The sequence below is a fragment of the Cardiocondyla obscurior genome, linkage group LG25, assembly GCF_019399895.1.
Source record: "Cardiocondyla obscurior isolate alpha-2009 linkage group LG25, Cobs3.1, whole genome shotgun sequence".
Lineage (NCBI taxonomy): Eukaryota > Metazoa > Arthropoda > Insecta > Hymenoptera > Formicidae > Cardiocondyla > Cardiocondyla obscurior.
In genome coordinates this window covers 1,663,918-1,681,420 of record NC_091888.1, presented here as the reverse complement: position 1 = coordinate 1,681,420, position 17,503 = coordinate 1,663,918, and the positions used below count along the sequence as shown (strand labels likewise).

General features: G+C 43.0%; 1 protein-coding gene across 6 annotated transcripts in view; it reads right to left on the bottom strand.

Annotated features, from left to right (window-relative positions):
• The window catches only part of Camta (Calmodulin-binding transcription activator), a 47,037-nt gene that overhangs the window by 11,501 nt on the left and 18,033 nt on the right, over window positions 1-17,503 (bottom strand). For 5 of the 6 annotated variants that reach the window (XM_070672366.1, XM_070672363.1, XM_070672361.1 and 2 more), the window contains 2 exons: window positions 11,445-11,536; window positions 103-291 (listed from right to left, as the gene is read on the bottom strand). In XM_070672366.1, the coding sequence (XP_070528467.1) occupies window positions 103-291; window positions 11,445-11,536 (281 nt within the window). Of the gene's footprint in view, window positions 1-102; window positions 292-11,444; window positions 11,537-13,810; window positions 16,276-17,503 lie in introns of those variants that run through there. The other variant, XM_070672367.1, reaches the window with a different exon arrangement.

Below are 17,503 nucleotides of genomic sequence, written 5' to 3'. Positions count from 1 at the left end.
TAATAATAAATTTTTGATAAACTTTGAAACCGTAGATTGTAAACTTTGACATTTTAAATAATTAAAATATTCGGCTCTTTTTTCTTTTGTCTATCAAGTTACCTTTAGTTTCATGTGATCCTCTCGTGTAGTCTTTCCATCTTTTCTTTTCTTCCAGCAATAACCGTCCCGCCGGTAGCGTACTTTCTTCCTCGAGTACAGTAACATTGAACCACTTCGTGGTCGTACTTTTACCTCCCGACTCTGCCATTCGGCGTGCCTCTGAAAACTGATTAGGATGGCGGCGATTTCCTAAAAATTAAACAAAAAAAGAATTAAATTTATATAAAAATTATTAAACATATAGTATTTTATGCCGCGTTTAATTTTGCCATGCGATTACATGTTACTCTTTGAGAATTTTTTAAACACTTTATTAACACTCAAATATTAAGATAAAAATAAACGGCACAAAGAAGCGCCGAACTAAAATAGACTTGTTATAAGACCGGTGCGGAATTCATTTTAGATATATTCCGCTGACATATGCCTTTCTCCATAGATTTGGCTTCAGTCCGAAAGCCGCGCTGACGTATCTCTGATCTATTCTTTCAGACTGCGCTTTCATTTCTGGAGAAATAAAATCATAGATAGTCGCAAACACGTTCAACGACAAACTCCGTGATATATTAGTACGAACATTAAAAATAATATTCTCTGAGAGAACGTGGCCTAGTAACATGTTTACGATATAAATTACATTTGAGAGAATGTTTCGTTTAAAGTAAGAGAGACGTCATTCACTTTCGATCTACCAAACAATTTAATTTTAATAAAAGGAAAAATAATACTTGTTAAATGAATGCGAAACAGTTAAAATTAATTTACCAATTAATGTTAAATTAAATAAAGAAATAACGAATGCAAATTTTATGGACGGAATTATTCGTTCTGCCTCTACATCGCCTAGCGCGTCGTAATCAACAAGTCGAAACGGCGAAATAATTATGCTTGGTCCCGAGGTCTTGAACGGAGGTTTGGCTCGGAAAGTTCTCCGTCTTCCAGCTATCAGGACCAAAAATACTTAACATAATGAATAATTCAATAGTGGTACATACGTGTACTTGGCGTATGAAAAATGAAGAAACTGTCTTCGAGGGGGGTCGAATATCGTATCCGTATATATTACTCTGCACGCGTGGCACGGCTAACGGAGACGCGAAATGTGCATGTTGCGTCATTCGCGTTTACACGCCGCTAACAATAACGGCGCCGTTATTACGGTTCATTATTGATTTTCACCCCGCGAGGAACCGCCGGCGGGCGTAATTTTAAGCGGACGGGGCGCGTTAGTATACGGCATTATTAGGGGAGGAAGTAACACCGGCACTGACGTTAAGAAATGCAATTACCGCGGAGGACTTTCGATGCCGCGTATCACGATATTCCGTCTTCGCGATTCCCGCCCTCGCGCTCCATCTTACCCCTTTCCCGCTTCATCCCTTAAACGTACATACTCGCCGACACGCCGGCACGCAACAATCGGCACTTGGCCGGCCCGCGCGATGGGCATAATCAGAATAAAAATGCAAAATTCGCTTCTATAAATATTCGTGCCACAACATGCGATGCTTATCGTCAATTCAGGCTACTTGAGGACATAAAAGAAGGAAGGCAGCGTCCGCGAGGGGGGGGGGGGAAAGAAAGGAATTCAGCACCCGATGCAGCGGCAAGTAGGTGGCCGGGAGCGCCCGCGACACGCGACCTAACGTACAATAATGCAAATCGAACCGGTGCCACGCGGTCGATCTGACCGATTTGAGGAACCCAGTGGTGGACAATAGAAATATACGAGCGTCATGTTTCTAAGGGTGCTAGTAAGATTTCGAGTCAACGATGAAAGACCGAGAGTAACGAGGCGTGAATTAATTTAAGATTTAAATTGCCCGGCTGGCAATTTAAATTTTAAATTGTATCGCTGTTTATCGCTTCAACGATTACAACTACGGCGGTACGGGGATCGTAATTGTTGGGAATCAAATTATTTCGCGCGGTGTTGTTAAATTAAGTTAAATATACGGTGTTCCGATCCGTTATAATATCGTGCCGCGGTATTTGTTGAGCATTGTTGTCAAAAGATCGGGGACAACTCTAACTGCAACAACTGTAATAAATGAACACAATTCGGATGCGAATGACTGCAATAAATGCGCGATATTCTAATCAAGAAAGTTTGCCCTCAACTCAGCTGGAAATACGGAACGAGTGGCGAGAGAGCCACCTCGACATTGTGAAACATAATAACGTAATAAAGCGCTTCGCCTAAAAATTCCCTTCCGATTCAATTTCGTTGATTTGGCAGAGTGCCCCGTGCATTTCTACGGAGAAGATTATAGAACGGTACTAAATATGCATATCACCCGGAATATGTATCGCGCGCCTCACGAAGGTTACTATCGTACGTCATTAGAGCTTTTGTCAGAAGCGCCGCCGCCCCTATCGCAGGCTGTCTCTCCCTCTAGCCCATTAAATTTCTTGGCCATGATCTCGGCTTCGCGTCGACTCATATGAGATGTATTTGGGGCACCACATTTTGTACAGAACAACATCTTGTTATAATTTCTGATATACGCGCTCAGCTTTTATTTAAAATAAAAATGGACTTTATTAACATATATATTAATATCAAGTAACCGTTAAATTATTCGCAAATGCATTTTGCACGTTGCTATGTCTAACCGAACACCCCGGCGCGAATCGTTAAAGAAACGTCAGCTTTTATAATTATCTTTGAGCTGCATTTAATAGTAAAGTGTTACGAGCGGGAATGTCCGATGAGCGAAATGCGAGCTGTAAATACGAACGTTTGTCACATTCGGCTAGAACGGCTGCGGTCCGCATTCGTACGCGAAGTACCATCCATCTGCCAAGTGTAAATTAAATTCCCGCGAGATTCTGCGGCTATCTTCCACGTGGTATTGAGGATAACCCGAATACCGCACGACACAGGATTACATGCACGCCGGGCTACGTATCTTGCGCACATTTTGCAGTGACAGCGCCAGCTTTTGATTGGGCTCGCCATCGTGAACCGAACCCGCACGCCATTCATTTTAGATAAGGTATGGCAAGATTGGATTTTCAAGATAAACGTGATTTGCTGACCAAATGGAGAACATGTGATTCTGATTTGAAAAAGAAAAAAAAAAAGTCCTTCCCCTTTGAATATTTTATCGATAAATTCCCGTTCTGATTATCACTTAAATAAACGTTCGGACTATCCCGTCTTAAAGTGTGAATGTATTTAACGAACGAGCACCGAACGAACACAGCGACCACGAATATTTGTCGATTATGTGTGTCGTTGGTGTATTATTTTTTAGTGCTTGATATGTTTCTAAATGTTCGCGTTCGTTGTTCGTTAGCTAAGTACATACACACCTTTACATATATAGTAACGAGCACAGCATTTGTAATATCAAAAATGATTCACGCGAGAAGGTAATTTCTCATTATCAATTGGCACACGAAGCTCGACGTTGCCGTAATATTTTTAGTCCCGAAAGCAGATTTCAATTATTAATTCAGACTATCTTTTCCGTTCCAAATGTTAATCACAAGAAAACCAGGAAACCGGAGGCTGCTTAATACATTTGGGTGCGTCCCATGGGCGTAGATTCAACTTTCGAAAGGTTCTCCGACGGACGTGGTCTGGATAACAAGTATCCTCAATGAGGGGTGAAAAAAAAAAAAAAAAAAAAAGAGAAAAAGATGAGCAGAGATAACAGTAAACGGACAGGGCGAGCTGATATATAACATACGGAATATCAGTTTAATAATAGTAAGTGCCGCTATTATCATGTATTACGCGGTGTAATGTTATACGAAACATTTCGCTTGATGAAACAAGGTTTATTTGGAGAAACGGAATTCACTTAGGTGGATCGAGGCTCCGAAATACGTAGCACCGCTCGATATTAATGTAATAACAAGACCATGCGAGGGAAGAAAAAAAAAACAGATAATAAAAAAAATATAAAAAAAAAACATAATTGTCATAAAGTGCAATATAGCGAAGTGAGATGAATAATAAACCAGCCGGTAACAAAGCGTTATTCGCGGAGACGGAGATCGTATTAAGAGCGAAATAAAAATAAATGCCTCCCGGCCGTTCATTCATTTTAGTGCATTTCATATAGCCGGGATCGCGGGGAGCATGTGAAAATAGGATGGAAGAGACCGGTGCCGGTCATTAGGCCGGTCAGGCACTGGCAGCGGGGCTAGATAAAGCCTCCGCCCGGCATGCTGTAGTGATTTACAACTGGTTAATTGATCATTTGCATTCTGGCGAGGATACTTCGTGCCGCCGTTCGTCGCGCGGAGACGAAAACTCGCGACCTCGGCTTTGTCGAGCATTCGTGCGTCCCTTCGCTACAACTTCCTCGCTCGCGCGTCCATTTGCCTTAATTAATCGCGGAATGTGAATGTCTGGACAAAAATTAGGTTAAAGCGGCGAACGAAAAGTTCCGCCGTGAGTTCACGCGCTATGCACATCCGTCGGTTATTTCCATATTCTACATATTTAATTTCAAACGATCAATTAGTCGCTGCGTAAATTTTTCCTCCAATTTTATACATTCATTATTTAATATTAGATTCACGTTAATAGTGCGTTTCTACCGTCGAAGTTTTGTTGTTAAAAAAAAAGGAATAATAATAGGCAGTTTAGAAATAAGTTTAATTAAGACGTATTTTAATTTAGATTGTATTACTTGTATTAAGTGTAGCTTCCTGCGAAAACTAGTTTAGCGAGAAGCAAATATAATTTCTTATACCAATATTAAACGCTGATATCTTCGGAAGATCGTAGCAGTTGCGTAACGTAATTAATTATATTAGAATATCATTTAATCTGATATTAGTTATATTAGCACAGTTGTGTCAGCATTAACATTAGCATAATTCTTATTTTTTCCGAGATTTATCGCATGGCGTTACTCCCGAGGAGCATATGGCTCATTATTATTAAATGTCTGAGACCCTTTACAAATTCCTAGCGCATTTGTGTGTTGTACTGTGCATTGCGTTTCGCGGTGATCGTGATCGTGAAATAGGTCAAGCGGCAGGCACACATGGAATATTTTAGCCCGTAATATTTTTCTATACGCGTACGTGACAAGAGAAGTTCATAAAACATAAACATAATCACTGGCTGCCAATAAAATTAACTGTCAAATAAGTGCGCCGTTCATAAAAATTCCTACATGTAAAACGTCCAGCTTTCAATCGTACCGAATATTATTTAACAAAAATGCTAAAAGTATGCATGCACGTGTAATACAAAATATTTCAATATTTCGTTAAAATTTTATGCAGAACCGTGCCCTTTTTCTTAACAAATTATTTTAATGCCCAATAAAATTTTTCGCTTTATTTCCTCTTTTCCAGACCTCATCGTCGTACTTTTCTTCTTTTTCATGAAACAATTGTCTGTCATATAAGGTAACACACATAATAAAGTTTTTGCGATTTGCATAAAATATTGTTATTTTTATGTGTAGCCTTTTATGACACACGCATTCGGACTTTAAAATCACGCAAGGCCAGCACGCAAATTTATAGATCTTCTAGGAATACGAAAGAGAGAGGCTATAGATTTCTTCCTTCGACTTAACGGGTACGTAAACGAGACACTCTCTGTCTCACGTGCTACCGGAAGAGATGTGTTCTACCTGATTTACGAATGCAAAAGGAGCAATAAATTGACTCTCCTTTCGACGCCGAAGACGAAGACAGTTCGTCTTTTCTACATTCGTAACTCACACGTGTGAGTATCGGAATTCTGCCGATAAATCGTAACTCCCAACGGAGAAAGTCTTAAATAAAATCGAACCTCTTCGATAAAGAAAAAGTGTTTTGATTCTGATATTGGATACCATATCGATAAGAAGATTTAAAATAAATTTCCTTTACTTAAAATTTATAGCCTCTCCAACAATTCAAATGGCTTAGATAGAAATAAATAAAACTGATATTTTTAATACTAAAATAATTAAAAGTTGTAAAAATATAACCTCACGTTTCTCTCCGAATTTATTTGCCAAGTCTATTTATTTTTCATTACTTGTTAAACAATTATTTTAACTTTTTTTTTTTATAGATATTTTAAAGCTTTAAAAAATACTACGATTTTATAATTTGATTCGTTTATTTTACATATGCTCGTGTGGCCTCGTGGGAAGAAAGACATTTCGCACAATTGCAACAAATTAATTGGTCGCCGCAATCATTATCGTCATTGTCTCCCGATATCGACAATCGGGAGAACACCAATGAAATATCGATGCTGGTCGTTGAATCGACTGCGGCTACATTGTGTTGCCGCGACTATTCAGTGTTCCACAAAAGACTTAGGAAATTGGTTAATTTTTCTGAAATGACAGGGAGGAAGCCATTTCGAGATGTCGATGCGAAACGTGTCCGTATACAATTTCTGAGATGCATTCCGGATACGAGACGCCGTGCCTCTATTCTCAATGAAGCGATTTCGTGAATCGAGGGCAATGCAATTTTCGACGACGTACATATGCGGATGTATGTCTATGTTATTACGGCTCTTGCGAACTTTCCGGATCAGCGAATCTTTTCCAAGTCACACGACGACTTTATTTATTCGTTTTCGAAGGCTGTTCTTACCGTACAATCTTTACCACGCACCGGTATTGAAATTTTACGATTTGCTTTGAGTTATTGAGATATAAAAACTGTCAAGGATACGATACATGAAATACGTTACCGTACATTTTAATTCTTTGAAAACTGACAAGCACCCGTAACCATAAGTTTCCTTTGAAATATCTAATAATTAATTTTGGAGTAATTGTTACGCGCGAGATTAAACATCTCTCTAACAATATAAATGCAAAAGTTATCCTAAAGTTAATCTGGGACTTGAGTAATAAAACCACGAGGCTATAATTAACAAACTGCAAGATGTATTTGGATAATGGGTTCTCCGGGAAACGTCTTTCAATTAAAAGGTGCACGGCAAGCGATCCAAAGCGGTGCTTAATTATAACGGCCGCCGTCGCGAAGGCACCTTCACGAATTCCAGAGTTTTAACGACCGCATTTCTATTCTTGCATACAATCGGTAATCAATAGGTGACTGTTGTTTTAAGAGCAATCTTCGTTTACAGACACTAGACGTTACAGAGCGCGCGTTCCGCGCGCGTTATTTCCCGTCGAAAGTAACAAGAGGAGAAAAACTAGATCAATATTGTTAAAGTTTAATTAACAAAGGGACCTTGGTGTTTAACACTTACTTAATAAGAGTTATGCGTCCATGAATTTATTATCATCACAGGTATCTCGTAGAACGAAGACTCGACAAAGCTTCGGAAATTTATGTGCGGCTGCAATTTGCGCAGAAGTATTTGCAGCGTTAAATTAGGATAGTAAATTAGGCAAAGTAGGAGACTTCTTATCCTTAGGTATCCTCATTTAACACTGCAGTAGGAGATTATTTAATAAATCAGTGCCATTAAGGCACATTACGAATGCTAAAAGTGCAAAATGTGCCCGCCTGTAGGTATGTGCTAAAACTTATTACTGTAATACCACCCCTCCTACGTATGTATTCAGCATTGCCCCGCTTCGGTACAAATGGGATTTCATCAGGCGAAGGTAATAAGAACGGGACGCCACGTCAGAAATCTTGTAAAATTATTGGCGTCAAAATGGAAAAAAAAAAAAAAAAAAAGAAAAAGAGCAAAATATGCCGCACGGCGCGAAACTTTCTGCAAGAAAAATAGTAAAATAAAACGAGCGTATTGCAAAAGTGTGCGGCTTCATCGAAAATTATGATTGTAATTAAAGTAATTTAAAAGTATGGCTCACTCCGCAAATTGCCCGGAATATATTGCAATTCGCAGACATTTTGCTAACGTGGGATCGCTATCGCGATAGGATGGAGATGCACGCAGCTGGCATTTATCCATTTAATACTCGCACCTATCGAGATAAGCACGGCAAACAAATCGTAAAACGTGCGTGTAAAAGTAACCTTGAATTACTTGCAAGCAGTACTTCAATTCTCGCGATCTTTGTACCCGCGTTGAAAGTGATTTGGAACAAGGTAGCGAACGCGCGCTGTAATGAGCGAACGACAAATGAAACGATAAATCACTGACGTCCTCGGGACGGTTTTTGATTGCAAGCGGCTTGTCGAGGCACAAGGACCCTCGATGTGTGAAGTGTAAGCTCTACTTACGATCACGTATACCGTCGGAATTTGCGTGAAAAATGGCAGCGGCGACGAGAATAAGCAGACGAGAGGGTCGCGAAGGGAATGCCGCGCGAGAAAACAAGATCACGTTGAAGGAAGATTTCTTCTGAAAGTCGCGGGGATTTCGCCCAGACGGTAGTGTGCACAGGGGATTTATAAACTTTCCAAGACCGTGAAAATTTACTCCGTCACCTGTCCGCGAACTTTTTTCTCGCGACTCGAGCCGCTTTTGCGCGCAAAATGAATCGACCGGGCCGAGTGGCTCCATAAATCCCGAGGTGCAGAGGAATAACGCCGGCGGGACATTGACAAATGTAAATAAGATTGAACTCGCGCCGCGCCGGATTTAACGTGCGAATCTAGGCGAACGGGAAAAGGTGAAAGCTTTGGATGGTGAATGGACGAACATATCTCTTCTTTTAAAAGCGCGATAACGTTCCGTTCAGTATAGTTAAAATCTTCGACAAAGCGTTAAATTAATAATTGTTTAAAAGATTAAAAGCATATAATTGTAAATTGAACAGAAGCCGAATAAAAAGAAAAAAAAAGGGGGGGTTCCGTATAGACGTGGCTGTCTTTCCACCACGAAACTCCGACTGGCAATAGAAACACAAACGTTCAAATAACTCCGAAACTCCAAGAGGAGATAGATTCTATCGTTGAATGGGTATATCCGCGGAGAAAAAAAAAAAAAAAAAAAAAAAAAAGAAAGAAAGAAGAAGGAGAAAGAAATTTCATTATTTTTCTGGGAGTGTTAGTCTGTAAAATTGGCATGCCTTCACGTAAACTATCTAATCGATGATTGCAAATATAGTCAGCCGGAGAAGAAGTTGTCAGTTCTATTTCCAGAGAGCGTATCAACATTGGTATAAATCACTTTGCGTGATTTCAGTTCTTCAACAAAGCTCAAATTTGTTGGCTCGCGCAATCGATAATGTTTCAGGATAATGTTTAGGACCTCCAAGGACTTGATAATATAGGCGTACCGGATAGGGCGAGCTCTGTGACACAGTGTTTCGGCCCCGCCGCCGCCTCCGTTGGCCTCATTAGCGATGCACACGGTGCCGCGTCCGTCGCGTTTGAATATCATTTAAATATCTTCTCGATAACGGACAGCACCTCCGCGATTATATATTATAAAATCGATGCCGCCAATCTTGCTTCCATTTCATCAAGTGCCGCGACGACAAGAGCGCCGAAAATCGGAATAAGGGCGAAATTGCTGCAGCGACAATATGAAATTTAATAGATCCCCCAGATAAGAAGTCAATTTTCGTCGCACGCGGTAGCGACTGCATCGAAAGCAAAAATCGAACGGCGAGAGACCGGGCGCGCGAGAAGTAGAATTGCACGGGAGGAAGGAAGGATGAAAAGGAGACACCGCTCTTTTCGTCAAGACCTGAAGACTCTACGGGAAGTCGCGACGCCGACGACACTCCTCCCTCCAGGAACTTTTAATTTCCGGTACTTATCGGGGAGGGAGGGAGGCCAATTCGGAAATGTAACAAGTGCGGTGAACGGTGACGGGGTGCCTAAGGGAGGGACGACCGACTTATCGTTTGTAATGATAGTCGTCGCGCACACAGGGATCGCAATTGAGTTTCGTTCGGCGATACTGAAAAGCTCAGCGCCGCCGGCTGCGAGCTCTCGCTGGCTCCAGCTATTGATCGGAGGCCGACCGACCTGGGTCAGAGTGTAGCGGTGTGGACTGCATCGGTGCAAGCCGGTCTACGTGTGCAGCGCATGAGTGTGGGTACGTGCACCCTTGCCGACGCGCTGCACACACCGGCTTGGAGCCGCGCCGTTGCACACACCGACATCGCCAGGGTCGTGACCAGGAATTTCACCTCCTCAGGCGAAACGCTGAAACAGCACACCCCCTTCCTTCTCCACGCGATACTTCAGGCTGTCCGATAAAATTTTCGGAATCAATGCTTCGCGACATGCATCTCATACAACGGTGAGGGTAAAAAAAAAATTATTAAAAACGAATAAGCAATGCATTAATTATGAAAGCTGTCTATGAAATCAACTCGGATATTATTACGAGCGGGAGCTATTTTTTTTTTCTTTTTTTTTTTTTCTATAAAAAAAATTGGGAAGTGACCGGAACGAAATAATTTGACGCGCGTTTTATTTACGGAGAAGACTCTAAACGTGTCAGAAAATATGTCATTAAAATTGTGAAGCACGTGATAAATTAAGCACGAAACTTGCGACCCCTAAAATTTTCACTAGGACCATTCAAACCGCTTTGCCTTTAACGTCGACCCTGTTACGCTGCACACAAACGGGGGCTGCATTGGCTGCATCTATTCTCCCTAAACCGCGACGCGAACCAACGTGAACGAGAGCGCGTTATTTACCTTCCCACTTTACTCCCGTAGTCTTGCGTAAATGTATATATCCGGTTCCGGTCTCGGCGAGGTCACGATAAAATTTACAGCAGGAAAAAAGGGACACGCGGAATGGTCCATCGGAATTCCGGTAATATCGGATCGGTCCTCTAGCGCCGGAATTCGTGGCCGGGCACGCGACCGCTGCAAAGAGGGATGCGCTCCGCGAGCCAGAATGCAAGTGCATCCATACGTAAGATACATTGGTACTTGATACTTTGGCCCCGTTTCATTCCAAAATGCAGTCCGCCGTTAAATTCCCGGCATATTACACGTTCGAATTACTATACGGTAGGTAATAGTTCAGATTAGCAGAAAGTTTCCCTCAATATTTGAACGTCTGAACTTCTGAAGGTTTAACGTTAAATTAAAAAAAAAAAAAAAAAAAAAGAAAGAAAGAAATGTAGCCCCGCAAACGTTGGTCAGTAAAATATTTCCTTGAATTAACGTTAAATGTAAATATAATGTATGTAACGTATGTGCGATCTGAGATATGCTTTTCACATAAGTATCAGATTCATTTTTACCTCTTTACTGTTAAAGTGTTATTTTTTAGATTTTTAGATTTCAGTTTACACGTGATAAATATTTAGTTACTCCAGTTGGTATCGATTTGCGCGACGTGCAGTTGCAATTGCAATTTAAAAGCGTGACATTAACACACGATGTCGTGCGATCGACAAATATCGACAGATCTTTGAATATTTAGGTTACACGTGTGTGTTTTCTATTGACCTGATAATTCAAAGTTTGCGCTTAACGAATAAGCGATGAGCGACTTACCTCGTTGGTGTTCCATCGATGCCTCTGAGTTGGAAAGTGTTCAGCTCGTGGCAAGGTTTCCAGATTTTCGGGAAGCTTTATCGGGTCGCCATCTGCGTGATAAATTATCTCAATTAATAGCCGTTCTCGCGCGAGAAAACGTGGAATCGTGGAAAACATCAATTTCGGAGGCGATTTGTTCCGCAGCCCCTTACATTATTTAACGGGGAATCTAAATTTATGTCGCCGACGTGCGTGTTGATCAATCGTGACAATTTTTTGCAGCGGATCGACGAGCGAAATCGTTATTGTACCGTGTGAACATTAGCGACTGCCCGCGTTCGCAATCGCGAACATTGCTGGTGGCTTTAACGTTACGTAGCACGTCATTAAGCCTGTTTATACACAACCGATCGAAAAGCTTCATCGATCTAAGCCAAGTATATTATGCACGCTCGCCATAAAATAGCACTTGTAATAGATTGCACCTTCCGCGAACGTGTCGTGAACCACCTACTCCCGTTAGAGCGCGAAATAAAAATCGACGACGGTCTAAAGATTCCTTTACCGAGAACTCTAGCATGCCTCCGCGCAATTACTTCTTTCTTTCTCAGCCGAACGGCAAAACCTAAACAATTTTAAGAAGTTAAAAAAAAAAAAAAAAAGAAAAAGAAAAGCGTTGCAATTATTCATTTTTATTTCGCGCACGGTGTTAATAATTCGCAAAATTACTCGGAATTATTGCAGGGAGCTTTTTCAAGGATGAGAGCGAATTGTTAATTGACTGCAGTTCGTACAGCTCGAGAGCAGCTCAATAAAGATTAATAAAGTAATGAAGGATTTAAAGAAATTTATTGCGCGCCGTGAATATAATTCATCGCGCTATAAATATCGCGAGAATTCGACGCTGCGTCTCCCTCTTAAATTATTGGAATCCGAGAATAGCATTTCTGTACATCGGGACATCAAGCAGCCGGCTATTTGCTTGACAAAATGCTTCCGCTTCGAAGCGCTTGCGTTTCCTCTCGATATTATTGATATTACGCACGGGACATCTGTGCTCTCCCCAGTGATGATACATCGGCAATATCATGCGTCGCGCATTCCTGAAGTGCCGTCCTTTATAATACAAATGCCGAAGTGCGGCATAAATCCCCGGCGTCATTGTAACCAAACACTTTCTATACTTCATGCAATCCATTATGTAAAATTGAAACGATACGACCGAGGCGGCCGTAAAAGTTTGAGATAACGAAATTCATTCGTTTGATGCAACTTTTGTTATAGTTCCTTCGTAAGAAGAAACTTTCTTTCACGGATGCACACGCGCACCTACACATGCAATATTCGTAGAGAGAGGAGGAAGGAAAAAAAAAAAAAAAAAACAGACAGAGAAAAAGATTGCCGCGTTCTGGCAAGAAACGATGGCAGAACCAGGGCATATTTTTCTAAGCCGTCAAAAACTATTTAAACTTGAGTCATGAATGCGGTCAGAAAATTTGTACGATCGTGTAATTTATGATAATCTTGCTATGCTTTAATTAGCTGTCAGAGTAAGTTGATCGCTCAAGTTTTTCTATTCGTAAAAACGTAAACGTGTTATATCGCACGGCGAACTTCGGCACGTGTATTCTGTAGTTCGTCGCAAACGAAAGCTTCCTCGGGAATCTGACAAATTAGATCAAATTTAAAATAAATTCCGTCTTTAGCGAAACATTCGCCGGAAATGCCTAGAGTTAAAGCCGGAAATTATCTGAGAGGATAAAATATTTATTTAATGACGCTTTGTTCGCCTATCTTTGGTCTATGTAATATTCATCGATTCGCGAAACTCGCGGAAACTAGGCGCCATTAACTAAACTTTCGATCACAAGTATGATACTTAAATGCAGTCACCGCTATTTCTTAAATTTTCTTATGGCAAATTTCGTAAAAGTGACAGTTTAATCGCCTATAAACCTTTAACATTGCGACGTTATTTAATTAAAAATTATCGCATAGGAAATACAAAACGAACAAATTAATTACATATACATTTCGTCGTCCAATTTACTGAAATAAAATAAAATTCTTTGGAGAAACGCATTGTTGACGAGTCTCATTTAATTAACATCTAACCAAGCAAAATAAAAGAAACGGAAATGAAGCAAGAAATCTCTCGTTTCCCGGGAACCTGTAAATTAATTGAACTTTTCAGCGTAATAAAAAAGCAATCAAAAATGATATTTAAACTCTCTCTCTTTTTCTCTAATTTTGTTTCGCTACGATGTTAGATGAACTCCAGCCCTCGCGAGAAGTTGCGAGTGACGGCAGACTAGCAAAAATGTGCTGTTCGAGATGTCGCAAAGTTCTCTACGCAGGGGTGCATAAACAGCAGATAAACTCACTTGGGGCGAGGGGCGTCGGGTAGGTTGCGTGGTAGACGACACGCTGTGGGTTCGAATGATTGTAGCCCGCCATTTCCGTGATGCTGGCGCGTGTTCGCGCTGCTTGGATCTTACCGATCGTCTTGGCCGATCGTCATCGTCTTTGAACGTACGCGAGACGGGAGCGTGGCTGGGCCCTGGCGGGCATCCCCGGGCAGACCCTCGTTCGCGACGGGCCCGCGTGCTTAGGGGATGATCGTGTATCTGATATGACTGCTGTTCGTCGATGATCGCGCTGCTTCGATCGGGACGAGCTGAGGGGGTGGCCCTTTTTTTGTCAGGACAGCTTGCCGGCCGCAGAGTCTAGGACGCAAGGACGGCACTCGGATTGACGTTGTCCTCGACGTTGCGAAGTTTCCGCTCCCGGATGACGACGACTCCCTCTGGAACGGCAGGACATATCCCCCAAAGGAGCGTGCACGCAAGCCGGATTATGTTATTAGAGACCGGATATCGATCGACGGTGTCACAAACGTGTCGCTCTTCCGTTTCGTTACTCCGACACTCCTGGATCTCGTCTCTGGACGCGGAGAGATCTCAAATGGTCAAGACTGAAGTTTCTCGCAGTTCTCGTCGTATCGAGAGACACACGTGGAAGTGCACGCGGAAACACGGACAGGATCGATCCCTCCGCTTCCCTTTCGCACTCTCCCTGATTCTCCCAAGTCTTTCTCTCTCTCTCTCTCTCTTTCTTTCTCTTTCTCTCGCTCTCTCTTTCGCTCTCTCTTTCACGCTGTTTTTTTTCTTTTTTTTTTTTTTGTTAGTATCTTCTTCTAGTATAAAAAATTGGAGCTCCACTGTATCTCTACGACGCTCGGAGCTGTTCTTCTTCGTGAACGTTTCCTTCCTCCCTCGTTGATTGCTATTTGCGATTCCAGTCCTCTCTTCTCGTTCAGGAGAACGTTTCTTGAGAGTGGACACGTTCACAGTGACAAACCACACACTACTTCTGAATTCTCTTTTCTTCCAGAATCCCAGATCTTCCTGCGTTTTCTCTCCTTCTATTTTTTTTATTGTGCGGTCCGGAGCTCTTTTTAGTTTTCTTATATTCTAAGTTACAACACTGAACCCGTCCCCATCGGAGGGACAAAATAATGTAAGGGTCACACAGTACAGAGAGAACTTAAAATGCGATTATCCCGTCCCGTAGCAATCGACGCGTACTCTCTTTTGCGATCTCGCCTTTCGCGATCCCTCTTTCCCTCTCGATTTCTCGTTCTTTCTCTTTCTCTCTCTATCTCTCGTTCTCTCTCTCTCTCTCTCTCTCCCTTTCTCTCTCTCTCTTTCGCGTTAATACTCTCGCCTCGTCGTTCTCTTCACTTCTGCCGCGCCGCGCACCAGTCCGACTGAGGAGTAACTTTAGAAAATAGATGATTTGTCGATTTTTTTTCTGTTTCTTCTTTGCTGTGTATTGCTTGTGTATACGCTCGTGTTGCAGGTCTACTTTGATTGAGAAAAACCGGAGTTACCTCGTCGTACGTGTCCCGCTCTATCCTTCTCCTATTCTCTCCCGCTTTCGCTCTCTCTATCTCTCTCTCTCGGTTTCTTACTCTGTCCGGCCGCGCGCGCTTTTTTTCACTTCGTCTTCCTGCCTGCCTGCCTGCCTGCCTTCCTTCCTTCCTTCCCTCCTTCCTTCCTTCCTTCCTTCTTTCCGTTCTTCCTTTCCCTTCTTTCTTTTTACAGACGGTCGTCTTACGGGTGTAAGGTAAGATTTAAAGAGAGTCCTTAGGAGAAATGTGTTGTTGCTGTTTCGTGTTTACAGTTGTTGTGTTATTTACAAATATGTAATGTTTTTGTTTTTGTTAATAAAATAGTTCAAATTAGTCTTTTGGCCCCGCGTGTCTGCTCCCGAGCGGCGGGAGCCGCAGAGTGAGGCAGCCCTCGACTCTCGACCTCCGTCCCTCCGCTCGCGCCACTCCACCCTGCTCTTCATCCCTCTCTCGTGCAAGGCCCCCTCCATGCACTGTCCCGGAGTCCTCCAGCCGCTACCAGCCCCCTACCGGCGACCACCCGCTACCCTGTGAGGGCGATCGTTCTCTCTCTTTCCTTCCTTCCCGGTCAGGTCCGACTATCCGACCCCAGCCACAGCCCTTACCCCTGCCTCCAGCTCTGCCCCTGTCCACGGTGTCTGTCGAATCTCACCCTCGCCAACCCCGCGGCCGCCACCTACCCTCCCATCCGCCTCCTTGCACCCGCCGTTATCCTCATCCCCTGTCTCTCTTTCTCATTCTCTCGCCTTCTCTCGCGTACATACATCTACTTACCACTTTTACGCTTTGCAGTGTGAGTACACCACCGTGCCAATTCCTATGCGAAACTACCAATGGTGCTGTTCGTTACCTACCTACCTACCTACCTAGCTACCCAGCTGGTTGCCTACCTACTTCCACAAAACTCGTTGGGGCTGTAAATTAAGGATTGCCGGAGGATGCAAATTAATGTCGAGGCGTAACGCACGCGGCGGGAGAGCCGCGCTCGGGGATCACTCGTTTGCCGTTGCGGAAATCGAACGCCGTGGTGGTCCCCGTGAGATAATCGTCCGACCCTCCGCGGGACTTGGTCCGCCGCTGCTCCGTATAATTCTCACCGTCGACAAATCGACGCTCGTACGTCCCGCCGTGTTCACCGTCGTCGGTGCCGATAAATTCGCGGCGGTTTCGCACGGGAGATGGACGAGAGTTGTGCGAAGTAATCGCGAATTTGCATGCGGGGCGTAACCTTGAACGCGATACGCCTAGATTTGGAAGAGGAAATGGCAAAGTAACGATTTACACGGGCCCGAAGTGGAACGTGTTGAAAGATGGAATTATTCATGCAATAAACAGGATCGATATGCATCGTGTGCGAAACTTGGCCGATTTATTATAAACTTAAATCTGCCGGGAAAGAATTTTTGTATATAACTCAATTAAAATTAGCTATTAATAAGCTTAATTTGTGGAACTTTAGAGCTGGCGGGACGCGGAACAAAAGGATCGCGTCACGTGGACGAGCGTTGAAACGTGTAATGTCAGCCACGGCCAAGTTGCCTTGCAGGGTAAACTTTGCACAATTCTATAGATAAGACTGCACGACAAACCGTATGAAGAGCGTCGTTAGCATGCAAGCTCGCGAAAATCGTAAACTCGTTCAATGTAGCGGTCTCCCGCGGTTGCAAGAATAATTCGCCAATAGAGATAACTTTTGTCCTCGCCACGGTATTAAAAGACAGCCGCGTGATTCTTTGAGACCAACCGAACGGCGGTGCGCGGTTCGGGAAAGTCACATCAAGATTATTCATTATTCATATCGCGATCGTAAATGCGCCGGAAGCGCACCGAAACGACCGATTCGGCGTTTTATCGCGAGGACAGTTTAAACCTATCGAGCAACGATTGGCCGACGATTCGGGAACGAGTCGTGGAATAGCCGGCGTTCCTGGTTCGCGAGTAAAAAGAAAGTTAACATCTTACGCAACACGCGCCCGATATCCCGGGACCAATTTTAAAAGTGTTTCTTTTCAACGGAGCCCTAACTCAGCACTTGGCCGTCAAAGAAGCCTGGCGCCGAAGCTGCCGAGGGATTTTACGGCAGCTGCAAATGAGGAGAGGTGCAAATCGATTGTTACTCGTCGTGAAAACGAAGGAGGTCCTGTAAAAAGAATTTAGGTCGCCG